The sequence below is a fragment of the Balaenoptera ricei genome, chromosome 13, assembly GCF_028023285.1.
Source record: "Balaenoptera ricei isolate mBalRic1 chromosome 13, mBalRic1.hap2, whole genome shotgun sequence".
Taxonomy (NCBI): Eukaryota; Metazoa; Chordata; class Mammalia; order Artiodactyla; family Balaenopteridae; genus Balaenoptera; species Balaenoptera ricei.
Window position 1 is genome coordinate 95,530,397 of NC_082651.1, and position 12,943 is coordinate 95,543,339.

At 38.0% G+C, this 12,943-nt stretch overlaps 1 protein-coding gene across 1 annotated transcript in view; it reads left to right on the forward strand.

Moving 5' to 3' along the window:
• The window catches only part of NOL10 (nucleolar protein 10), an 85,706-nt gene that overhangs the window by 12,471 nt on the left and 60,292 nt on the right, over window positions 1–12,943 (forward strand). The window contains exons 7-11 of the mRNA XM_059942213.1: window positions 316–381; window positions 2,139–2,199; window positions 4,795–4,880; window positions 9,191–9,269; window positions 10,479–10,628. Coding sequence (XP_059798196.1) covers window positions 316–381; window positions 2,139–2,199; window positions 4,795–4,880; window positions 9,191–9,269; window positions 10,479–10,628 — 442 coding nt within the window. The remainder of the gene's footprint in view (window positions 1–315; window positions 382–2,138; window positions 2,200–4,794; window positions 4,881–9,190; window positions 9,270–10,478; window positions 10,629–12,943) is intronic.

Below are 12,943 nucleotides of genomic sequence, written 5' to 3' on the forward strand. Positions count from 1 at the left end.
TATTTCATTGTAGTCTTATATACATACACTTATAGATACATTTTGGATCTTGTATTCTCTGTGTTATTTGTAAATAATATTCTACTTAATGACTTCATAATATTTCCTTGGCACTTGGGTAGTTTAAATCACTTTTATGCGTGAACAAACTTACAAGTAAGGTGGTTATCTTTTAGGTTTAGAATACATTTTTGTATCAGTTTTACAAAGGGAAGTGATGCTTTATGACAGATACATGTTTCTAAAAATTATATTTACTTGAAGAAACGTTCATTGTAGTTTACTGGATTTTTTACTTTATTCATTGTTTGGCAGCTCTGAAGTTTATAGATTAAACTTGGAACAAGGACGGTTCCTGAATCCTCTACAGACTGATGCTGCGTGAGTGTTTTGTTATAAGAATCCTGCTGTATTTATTTTGGCCTGGAGATGAAGCCAGACGCCCAATTTGTTGTCACATGACATGTTGTTGCATTTAAGCAGAGCTCTGGGCAACTTAGGTAAAAGAGTAACACTAAATTTTTTCTCACACAAAAAATTCACTAAAAGACCTAGTGATGTCGTAAAATTTAAAAAAAAATTTTTTTAATATATGTGAAGAGTTTTTAACTCACTCCAGAAATTCAGTTACTGTTTTTTGCTATGTTCTTTAAATTTTCATTCATGATTTAGTTTTGTGATATTTTCTTTTATAGAGAAATTTTGAAATAACTTGGAGTACTATTTTTTAATTTTATTTTTTTATGCTTTTGCTGGCAGACATTTAAGATTTTTTCACATTTTCTTTTCATCGTATGTTATGGTCTGTACTTTTGTTTTATTCATAGAGAAATCCTTTAGGAATGAATCTGTCATAATAGGATTAATACTGAGTAATAGCAACAACAGCAGTAGTGAAAGCACTTACTATGTGCCAAGCATTATTCAGGATTTTATATATATTCACTCATTTGAAACTTATAACAAATTTTTACAGTATAGGTACTATGTTATCTCCATTTTACAGATAGGGCAGCTGAGACTCAGAGAGGGTAAGTAGCTTGTTTAAGTTCACACAGCTAGTATAGAGTGGAAGCTGGATTACTTCTCACCTATGTATATAATGAGCTTGTTGGATTTTCCTTATTGCTTTGAAAGGGATTTTTAAAGGTTGGAAGAACAAGTAGTGGTAAAAACCAGGTAAACTCTGGGTTTCTTTTTTTTTTTTCCACCTTGATTTGAAATACTCTTCTTTTTTTTTTTTTTTTTTTTTTATTTATGGCTGTGTTGGGTCTTCATTTCTGTGCGAGGGCTTTCTCTAGTTGCGGCAAGTGGGGGCCACTCTTCATCGCGGTGCACGGGCCTCTCACTATCGCGGCTTCTCTTGTTGCGGAGCACAGGCTCCAGATGCGCAGGCTCAGCAATTGTGGCTCACGGGCCTAGTCACTCCGCGGCATGTGCGATCTTCCCAGACTAGGGCTCAAACCCGTGTCCCCTGCCTTGGCAGGCAGATTCTCAACCACTGCGCCACCAGGGAAGCCCCCTCTTATTTTCTTTAAAAAGAAACTATAGTAATGTCATGATGCATCCTTGAATAATAAAAAGTTATCTGCTCTTTAGTAGCAGAATTTCCTGTTTATAATAACAAGTTTTATTTATTGAGTGTCTCGTAAACTCTAGATGCTGTGCTGAACATGTAGTTTTTTCATTTAATCCTCACAACAACCATATGAGGTTGGTGAATACCATTTTGCAGAAAAAGAAAATGAGCCTAGATCAGTGTACTCAACAAGCTGGTCAAGTCTCAGGATTGGTGTAGTAGTGATAGCCTGTGTTCTTTTTGCTTTGGGAGAAAATATATTGGGAAATGTGTTCTCGCGAAGGTGGAATAGTGTTTTTGAAGAATGCCCTTCCTTGTCTCGTCCCCTGGCAGATAGAGTGTCACCCTGGGGTCTGAAACTGCGGGGACTGTGTACAATGCACTGGCCTCTTTGATGCCTCGGTGCTTCGCATATGCAGATGAGCGAGAGAATCTGCTGCCACCTTCTGCACAGCATTGGGTTTACTGTTTGTTTACAAAGTTTACTGAGTGTCTGTCGTCCCCGCCCTCCGCAAAAGTAGATGCTAAAACTCTCTCCCTTATCGCTTTACTATTTTAGGGAGAATAATGTTTGTGACGTAAATTCAGTGCATGGCTTATTTGCCACAGGAACAATAGAGGTAAGCGTACGTTGACTTTATTTTTTAGAACATTTGCTCTGTATTTGATAACGAATGGAGTTTTATTTAAAGACAGCGTTGCTTGGTCCCTAAGAGCAGGGTGCTAATGAAGCCACAAGCCACTGGTTTGCTCATCGTATGGACCGTGGGTCACGTTCCACAGAGATACAGCTGTGCCGTTGCTGCAGACTGTGCCCCTTGTGCGTTGATTTGGTCTGCGAGGGCCATCATCGTCGGGGGTGAGACTTGAAGTTGCTGCTGAATTGCCAGCTCCAGTGTGATTGCCACTCTTGTTCTTAACAGGAGGCAGTCCCAGCTCTCTGTTGCTTGTCAGTTTTATGACTGACTTGCCCTGAGGCTTGTTTTTCTCGTCAGTGAAATGGAGATGATAATACTTACTTTGGCAACTCTATAGAGGTGCTGTGCTGGTGAGAATCACATGAAAGAACCTATTTGAAAACATAAACTGGAAAGGTATATAGGGTTGTGATTTGGACATCCTCTATAGTAGCATTCAATAAATGCATAACATTTTCATTTTAAACTACAGCACCTTTGAATCAGTGTCCTTCATGATTACCAGAAGTTTTTCTAGACTTGGATTTTTAATTACAATATTGTTAAATACTCATAATTAAAAAAAAGGTAAAAATGTCAAAAACGTATTATTAAAAAAGTACCCTTCTGTGCCTTCCAGTTACCAAATCCTCGTACACCCGAGGTAACTCTTTAATGGCTTGCAGTATTCTCCTTTTTTTTTTTTTTTTTTCTATGTATGTGCGGGTATGCATATGTGTTAGTAACATGGTTTTAAAACTTTTTCACAAAATTGAAATTATACCATGGTTCTTCATTTGCTTTTTTTTTTTTAATGTAATGGTATATAATGTACGTCTTTATACTTTGGTACTTGTAATTACTTATAAAGCTAAAGTAATTTTTAAAAAATTAATTAATTTATTTTTGGCTGCGTTGGGTCTTTGTTGCTGCACGTGGGCTTTCTCTAGTTGCGGCGAGCAGGGGCTACTCTTCGTTGCGGTGCATGGGCTTCTCATTGCAGTGGCTTCTCTTGTTATGAAACATGGGCTCTAGGCACATGGGCTTCAGTAGCTGTGGCTTGCAGGCTCTAGTGCGCAGGCTCAATAGTTGTGGCGCACGGGCTTAGTTGCTCCGCGGCATGTGGGATCTTCCCGGACCAGGGCTCGAACCTGAGTCTCCTGCATTGGCAGGTGGATTCTTAACCACTGCGCCACCAGGGAAGCCCCTAAAGTAATTTTTTTAAACTGATGGATAGGATTCCATTGTTTGAATGTACTGTAGTTTATTAAACCAATCCGTCTGGATGAAATTTAGGTTTCTTTACTCAAATTATTTTTATGTTAAAAGATTAAGATTCAAAATGGAACACATGAGGTTGATTTAATGGAAACATATAAAACTATGTTGACAGTGTTATAATACTATTAAGCCTAAGTCAGGCCAGTGAAGCATTATCTTGCTAATTACTTTTCTTGAGATTACCAAGGGGAAGTTTTAAAATAATTTTCTTGAAAAAATTGTTTATTTGAATAGAGTCCTTACAGAGCAAGCTAGGCTAGAAATCAGGAAGCGTGCTCTGTAAGAGAAGTTACGTATTAGAGCAGGCTGCTCTTTCACCAGCTGTTTTAAGACCAGCCCTGAGACTTGTTGAAGGGAGAGCAGAACCCCCCAGGCCAAGGGCTGGGTTCCTGAAATTCCTTGGGTACCTTGATTACTGGGGGCTTGAAATTTGATATGCATAGTCAGACCAGACTTTAAAATTCATTTTACATTAATTTTTTTAAAAAATAAATTTATTTCTTTCTTTATTTTTGGCTGCGTTGGGTCTTTGTTGCTACACGCGGGCTTTCTCTAGCTGCAACGAGCGGGGGCTACTCTTCATTGCGGCGAGCAGGCTTCTCATTGCAGTGGCTTCTCTTTGTTGTGGAGCACGGGCTCTAGGCGCTTGGGCTTCAGTAGTTGTGGCATGTGGGTTCAGTAGTTGTGGCTCGCGGGCTCTAGAGCGCAGGCTCAGGAGTTGTGGCGCACGGGCTTAGTTGCTCCGTGGCATGTGGGATCTTCCCGGACCAGGGCCCGAACCCGTGTCCCCTGCGTTGGCAGGCGGATTCTTAATCACTGCGCCACCAGGGAAGTCCTGATTTTTATATTATATGTTGGATTTTGATTTCTTCTGTGATAGTTATTGTAGTACATATATTAAACATTTATCATTGATACAATAATATTTACAAATTTATATTTTCCCAGTTATACCAAAATGTCTTGCATAACTCCTCTCCCCTCAACCACACCAACCAAATCAAGGTCCATTCAAGGATCATGCATCACATTTTGCACTTGTTTTTCTTAACCATCCTTCTTTTCTTCTTTTAAATTATAAAATAAATGCAGCTAATGATAAAACATTTAACAGTACTAAAAAGGGTATAAGTAAAAAGTTTGAAAAAGTTAAATTCTTATTCCCCACGAGATAATCAGTGTTAATGAGGCTTTTTTTTTTTGGTATTTGTCTAAAAATTTTCTAGTATTTAAAATGACTGTGTTTTGTTTGTTTAGGGCCGAGTGGAGTGTTGGGACCCGAGGACGCGTGGCAGGGTTGGCCTGTTAGATTGCGCCTTAAGTAGCGTCACAGCTGATTCAGAGTAAGTGGGAGTGAAGTCGCAGTTTAAATACTCATCAGCTTCTGATTTAAACAAACGTATCAACACTAAATTAAAATCAGTTGCTAAAGGGTGACACTCTTAAAACATGTTTATCTGAGGTTGTGGTTTTGTGATTGTTTTATGTAAAAATCCTTTCCTGTGAAAGCTCACTAAGTGGGGAAGCCAGATGGAATTCCTTGTTTATTTAGTTGCCGTGGAATTTTGTTAAAACAAATACACTGCAGGAATTTCTATTTCCCATTCTGTAGGATATGGTGGTGGAACCAGGAGTCCACCACTCCATTTAACAAACAAAAATATGTGCTTTGAATTCTAAGGTAGAGGGAAGCAATGTTTTTGATATTTTCTTGTTCCTATTTGGCCATTCCTACACTTAAAATAATTGGAAAAGTAAATCACAGTTGGGGGATGAAAACCTCTAAAGCTTGAATGAAGTAATACCTATAAGCCCCCTGTCCTTTTCCCACTCACAAGAGTACTTACTGTTACACTGCTTGGTACATATATTTTCAGACATTTTTTTTTTTTTTTGGCCTTGACTCATGGCTTGCGGGATCTTACTGCACCAATCAGGGATTGAACCCGGGCCCCCTGGCAGTGAAAGTTCCGAGTCCTAACCACTGGACCGCCAGGGAATTCCCTTCAGACATTTTTCTGTGCTCATATTAACACATGCAGATTATCACTGTCAGATCCTTGACATGGGATTAGTTGCTGTAATCAACTCGGGAACGCCCTTTCTCTGGGGTCTTGTTATTCATGGAAATGTCATTTTACCTTGTCTTTTCAGTTGGTCAGACATTTATCTACAGTCATGTCACATGGGAGGTGGAGTGTTAGATGGGTGGGCTAAGAGAGACTAACTCTAAATTTATTGTAGAATTTTGTGTGATTTGCATTTTTCTGGAGGAGAGAAGAAGAAATATAGTTCTTTCTTTTGAAAAAATCAGCTTTGTAAAGCATTCTTGACCTAGGAAAAAAAGCTAAGAATCACTGAATGGAAAGATGTCTGTTTCTAATGTATACATTTTTTCCTCTGTCATAAGTAAAGAAAAAATTTTTTCCATCTTTTAATTATGACATTGAAAGTGAGTATAGGAAATTTTTTTCCTGAGTATTGTTACTGAGTTTTATTAAAGTAATACTAATGAATAACTTCATTAGTCATGGTATGGAATATAGTATATTAAACAATCTAAAAATGGAAAACTCATTCTACATTTGATTTTTCGTTTTGTTTTGGAATTACTTAGACATTTTTATTGTGAAATGTACACATACAGAAAAACTCATAAAACATTAATGTGAAGATTACTGAATTATGAGTCTCTACATTTGTTAATAGAGTAAAGCAACGGAAAATGCTTATTAGTATTCATCAAATAGGTATGAAAGAAAATGAATCAGAAACTTGTTTATTTTTAGAAAGTAGAAAATCAGGTTTAAGTGAAAGATATTTACTCACTCTCTAGGAAGCAAAGAGGTTAATTTTCTCTTACCCTTAAGCATTAACTTGTGTTTGAATTAGAATAAAGAGACTTGTGTACAAACTCTGTCATTAATTGTTTCATCTTGAAAAGTCATTTAAGAAAACAGGCCAGTAGGAGTTATTTGCAGTATGTCTTAAGGTTATTTCTACTTTAATGACTACAATAGAAGTACCATTATACAAAATTTAAGGAAGGGATGTTAAAAAATAATCTTAACTGTGGTCCCTAGAAACATGGGAGTATTTTTTCTTTTTTTAATAGAATATTGATTCACAAACATTTTTGGTGGCCTCTTTTGTCCTTAGGGGTGAGGCATTTTTCAGCTATCATGATGGAGGTTATTTTATTGATTAAAAATTTTTTTTTTATTTTGTAAAGATGATTTGTACTTAGTGTAAAAAGATACTAAGCAGTTTCAAAAATGCACAAAAGAAAGTAAAAATGACTTCTGCATATATACAGGCAGGTCTAATTTAAGTAACAGACCACTCTTCGTGCATGAAGGATGCTTATAGTTTTTCACTAGTACACATCTATTTACAGTTTTATGATTATTTCCTGAGGGAGAATATCAAGAGCTTGAACAGCATACATGTTCTTAAGGCTTTTGGTACCCATTGCTAAATTGCCTGACAGAAAAGGTAACATCAGTTTAAAGGTCTACCTACGTGTACAGAGTGCACATTCTCCCACCTTCCATAGCCCAAGGTGTTAATCCCGTTATAATAATACTAAGATGTCAGAAAGAGCCCGGGATATCGAATCAAAATACAGCTTGGTAGAAATAATCGCTAACAGTACTTTCTATTTGCCAGGTAGTGTTCTAAGTTCTCTATGTATATTAACTTATTTAATAAAACAACAACAGTCTTTGATGCAGGTACTGTTTTGTATTTATTTTACAGATGAGGAAGTGATAGCCTTTAAGAATTATGTGGCAGAAGCATATTTATTTCTAGGGAAAGATGTTCTAAATATGCTGTTAAGTGGAAAAGCAAATCATACAGTTCCCTACAGAGTTTTATCACATTTTCATAAGAAAAACAATGAACTTATGTGTACAGTCACAGGGACGAAATCTGGGTATGTTACAAAGTGTTAAAAGTAGCTCTGCCTGCTGATTCAGCTTCAGGTGATTTTATTTATTAATTTTTTTATGCTTAGCTTTATTTTTTTCCTACACAAACATTATAAGCCGTCACCCTCTGTTATTTGACATAGGTAGAGTTCTGGAAGGTGGAGCCAACACAGTCAGAGAAAGAAATACGTGTTAAATTTTGGCTAGCGGAGGACAGGCTTTTGTTCTTTGCAGATGATGTGATTGTCTGCCTAAGAAACCCAGTAGAACTAACTGAAAAACTATAAGCACTAATATGAGAGTTAAGTAAATTGGTTACAAAATAAATGTACAAAATCAGTGGCTTTGATGTTTATCAGCAATATCCAGTTAGAAAGATACAATGAAAAGCAGTTCTCATTTATAACAAAATAATTTATAACAAAAATTGTAAAATACTGAGGGATAAGCTTAATAAGTGACTATCTAAAGAAAGGGACAAAATTTTATTAAGAAACAAAAAAGTTTGAATAGGGCTTCCCTGGTGGCACAGTGGTTAAGAATCCGCCTGCCAATGCAGGGGACACGAGTTCGAGCCCTGGTCCAGGAAGATCCCACATGCCGCGGAGCAACTCAGCCCATGCACCACAACTACTGAGCCTGTGCTCTAGAGCCTGCGAGCCACAACTACTGAGCCCGTGAGCCACAACTACTGAAGCCCGCGCGCCTAGAGCCCGTGCTCCACAACAGGAGAAGCCACCGCAGTGAGAAGCCTGCGCACTGCAAAGAAGAGTAGCCCCAGCTCGCTGCAACTAGAGAAAGCCCGCGTGCAGCAACAAAGACCCAACACAGCCAAAAATAAATAAATAAAATAAATTAAAAAAAAAAAAAGAAATACAAAAAAAAAAGAAGTTTGAATAAATGAGGAAAAATAATGTCACTGCACTGAGAAATGATTCCAGAGTTCATTTTTAAGAGTAAATGACTGAAAGTGGTGCAGACGAGAGGCCTCCAGGTTTCCCTGGATGCTTCAGTGTAGTTGCAGGCTGAGGCTTTAGGTGGCATAAGAGACCTGAGGATGCCAAGAGTCAGCAGTCTGGACTGAAGGTCCTGGGCCAAGGTCATGGAGACAATAGGTATTGAAATCAGGACTGTGGCCCGCTTCTGACTCATCTTCTAGGACCCTTTCCCCCTCAGAGCATTATTCTTGGTTACTGAGTGAGAAGCATACTCTAGATTCAGAGCCATAAACATCCATCATTTTGTTACGTTTACAGGTTCTGGGTCCCTGTTTGGGGACTAGTCTTTATTTTAGCTTGACATCACTATAAAAATGAAAATGGGTATACCCATGCCCGAATATAAAACTGTTTTCTCTTAAGCAAAAAAAGGGCATGTTACTGTAAATATCCTGGCTTAATCAAAATGAAAGATATTGTCATACTGATCTTTTTCAATTGGTTTTATATTTTCAGAAACTTTTTTTGCTTGTAGCTACTTTGAAAATATTTCTTGCAGTTCTTAAAGAACATAATCTATAGATTTTTAAAGGTAGATTACATTTATAAGTAAAGGTTATTTTTCATTTTGATTAAGAAAGTTCGGATACAATTACCTTTTAAACAGAAGACTAAGAAATGTGATTGTCCCCATTAGAATTGAAGTGAAGATTAATAATGAATTTGTTATTTGGAAGGAGATTTGGCCATATATGCACGAAACACAAATGTTTTGCCTTTCAGGATAAACAGTTTACCAACGATCTCTGCTTTGAAATTTAATGGTGCCTTGACCATGGCAGTTGGAACATCCACAGGGCAGGTAAATATGTTTAAGTTGGAAACTTCACACTTAAGTTACTACTTCAGGGGCGTGTATGTATCATGGGAAACATCCACATGTCTGTTCACTGTGGGAACAGAAAATGAAGCATTATTGTTTTGGCCAGAGTGGAGAGGGTACTCAGAATGCTGTGTTCCTTCAGTACCTTGAGAAATTCTGGTTCTGGCCTGAATGGTTGGTGTGAGAGGCTCTCGAGCTGAAGCTGCAGTGGGGTATGCCTCAGCTGTCCTCCTGACTGTGGTTTAGAACAGCATTTTCTAGAGTGTGTGGAGTAGAGTTCTGTGGTCATACAAGTTTGGAATTCTCCAGATTTCTACTCTTTGAGGTTTATAGTGCATTTAAATATGTATTGAAGGCTCAGAGAATTCCTGTAGACAAAAAATGTGTTGAGTAAGTATTTCCAAAATGTATTTGCCCAAGGAACCTTTTTTTTCACCCAGCACTATCACCCATATCCCGTGCAGTGAGTGGTCAGTGGGACATACCTCAGCAAACGCTAGTCTGAGGAGTACAAATGAAATAGCTTCAGAGATTTAATTTCATCTTTTCTCTCTTTCCTTCAAGGCAGAGCCCCCACACTTGTAAGTCTGTTCTCACCTCAGCACAGGTGTGAGCCCTACTTCCTGTAGAGTTACTGCCTCTGTCATCTGTCACCTGGGACTAAGATCCAGCTTCACCAGGTCCCTTGCCTATCAAGACAGGGCTCAGAAGAGACCCCCCCCTCCCCCCGAAAGTCATAACCCTGCCACCGCCATCTGTCTTGAATCTACCAGGACTGTCTTCATTATGCTTCTTGTTCTTGTTTCTGTCAGCTGCTGTGACAGTGCCTGGTACACAGTAGGCCCTCAGTGTATATATTTGTTGAATTCATAAATGACACAAATTCTTGTGGACTTTCCTTCTGGTTCCTTCCTTAATATAGCTAAGTAGTTCTCAATCTCAGTGTGCTTAAAAACTACTCTCAGGCTTGAATTCATAAAACCATATACTGGAAGGGTAATTTAAGAGATTTTTCTGGAGTACTTTTGCTGGCTGACTTTAGAATCTTTGTACCCTGAGTGAGGGGTGTTCATTGTGTTGATAAAAAAGGTAATGAAGTAAATGGCAGCCGTTATTCTAAGTTTTAAAAGTTTCAAGATAAAATATTTAGTTTGTTTAAACGGAAATAACTTTTTTTTTTTTTTTTAGGTTTTATTGTATGATCTTCGGTCTGATAAGCCATTGCTAGTTAAGGATCACCAATATGGGCTGCCCATTAAATCAGTTCATTTCCAGGATTCATTAGATTTGATTTTGTCTGCTGACTCTCGAATTATCAAAATGTGGAATAAGAACTCAGTACGTATTTTTTGTTGTTAACATTACTTACTTATTTGCCTATTTTCCATTTAATGTTTCTTTTCTTTCTGTTGCCTTTTTTGAGCAGTGTCGGTTCTTGAGAAAGAAATATCAATACTAAGCATCCGTTTGGGCACTTCATTGGAAGTCAGTTACTTCGGGACAGATAATATTCATATTCAAAGTAGTCAAGATTGTTTTCTTCCTGTTAAGAAGTTTTCCTCATTTGCTGGAACGGGCATGCAATTTTACATGTTCAGTTAGGTAGAGAGTAAATCATTGCTTAAAAAAAAGATTGATCCATGAGAAACCCCCTAGATTCTGAGGCTGTCTTACAACCTTAGGAAGGTTTTTATGAGCTACTGCTAATCTTTCCGTATCAGTATTATTATACGTCTCAATTTCATACCCTTTCCCCATGTCAAACAATTGGATTTTAGATATGATACCTTTACAATAATTTCTTATAGTGTTTTTCTTAAAAACAATATTTTCTTCAGAATATTTGATGTTCTCTGTCCTTCTGAGTGTCATTTAAAAGGTAACAAAACCCTGTGTTGCTGGTTTTATTCTGCTTTCTGCTTTTGCTTCTTCATTTTAAAACCTGAGTATTTTGAGAGAGTAGTAAAAGGTTAGCTCATCAACTGGGAAAAAATTCATTCAGTGTAGCAATTGCTTTTAAGAGTCTTTGCGTTTATTGATTTCAAACTTAGCATCTTTAGTCAAAAAGTGTTACTTTAAAAAAAAAAATTTCATTTTTGAGATGAAGCGGGTGGAGGACCCAGCAGCCTCAGCATGAGTTGCCGGAGGGCAAGCGTCAGTCTTTCCCGTGAGGGCTGCGCGAGCTCAGGGCACAGGTGCTGCCAGCAGCTCCGTCACGGTTCAGCTACTTACTGGTCGGATTCCCTGCCTGCTCGGACCATTACTTTTGTTTTCCATTTTCATTTTGTCAACTCTCAAAGTATTGACCTTACTTAGCTCCCTTTCTTTTTTTCTCTGGATCACCTGTGGAGGTTCGGAGTTATCCTTGGGGTGTGTCCTGTCTCTCAAGTCCTGTTACCTTTGCAGCTCCTGAGACTCTGTTAGGGAGAAGAGGAAGGGCTTCCGGCTTTTCTCAATTCCTGGAAGAATTACCCTGACGATTGCCCGGGAGCCGACTATGCTGCTTTGAGTTGGAGGGTTTTGAGGGCTTTCTTAGGAAGTTTCGTGGTGTCTTAGGCCGGAATTTTCTCTGCTCTTTTCTGATAATCCAAACTAGTTTACTTTGACACAGTATTTCTTTTTAATACTACAAATGCAGACATTTTATTTTTGAAAGGTCATAACATACTGGTAAAGTAGACGTTTTCCTTGACCTGGCTTCCGTCCTACCTCATGGTAAACTTACCAATTTGGATGTATCCTCCCAGGCCCTCTAACTGCTGCATAGTTTTCCCCAACATGGATTTCTATGAACTGTGGCCCCTTTTCTTTTTTGTTCCATGCTATTATTATTCCCATTTCACCTTCCTTTTTCCTTCCCTCTTTCCATTTTTTGTTTCAGTGGGCACTTGAGACGAAAGGGAGGTAGCTGTGTGAGTTCCATTGTCTGTCTTGAATTAGAACCTGGCTGCTGTCTTTCACTGAGTGCAAAATTAGTTTTTTAACTACTGCCCCCACTTTGCCGTGGAGCCTCTAATGATGGGTTAATAAATGCAAGAGCTGGCAGACATTTTCAACAGCAGTTCTTGAAATCACGTTGTAGTTGCTACAGTAAGTTTTATTTTGGCGTTGTTGCCAATGACTAAATACGCCCTCTTGACCAACACCCAAATTACTTGGTTCTGCTTGACTTGCTTTCCTTGTTTATCTTTCTCATCACCTTTTTCCACTCCCATATACTTACTTTCTGTCTCTTTTCTTTTACTTAACTTCTTTTAATTTTTAAAACTATAGTATATTTCCCCCCACATTAAAAAAAAAATTTTACCCTTTGCTGTGTAATAACTAACACTTTATGTATTTATAGGATTTTGTTTTGTAAGTTATTTTATATTCATCATCTTACTTGATCCCCCTCAAGTCCTCGTGACGCAGCTATGGCAGATACCATCCTCTTTCTGCCATGTTGACCGTCTCTTCATCTTTGGTTTCTTTTCTTTGAGGACAAGTTTACCTAGGGTGTGTTTTCCAGGTTATGAGAATTTTTTAAAGTTGATGTACAACTTTATTTTAGACTTTACCCTTTCCTGTTTAGCATTATCTTTAAAAGTTTGTGTTTATTTTCCCAAGAAAGTCACCTCTCCCCCCGAGCCTCAGTTTCTTCCTCTCTAAAA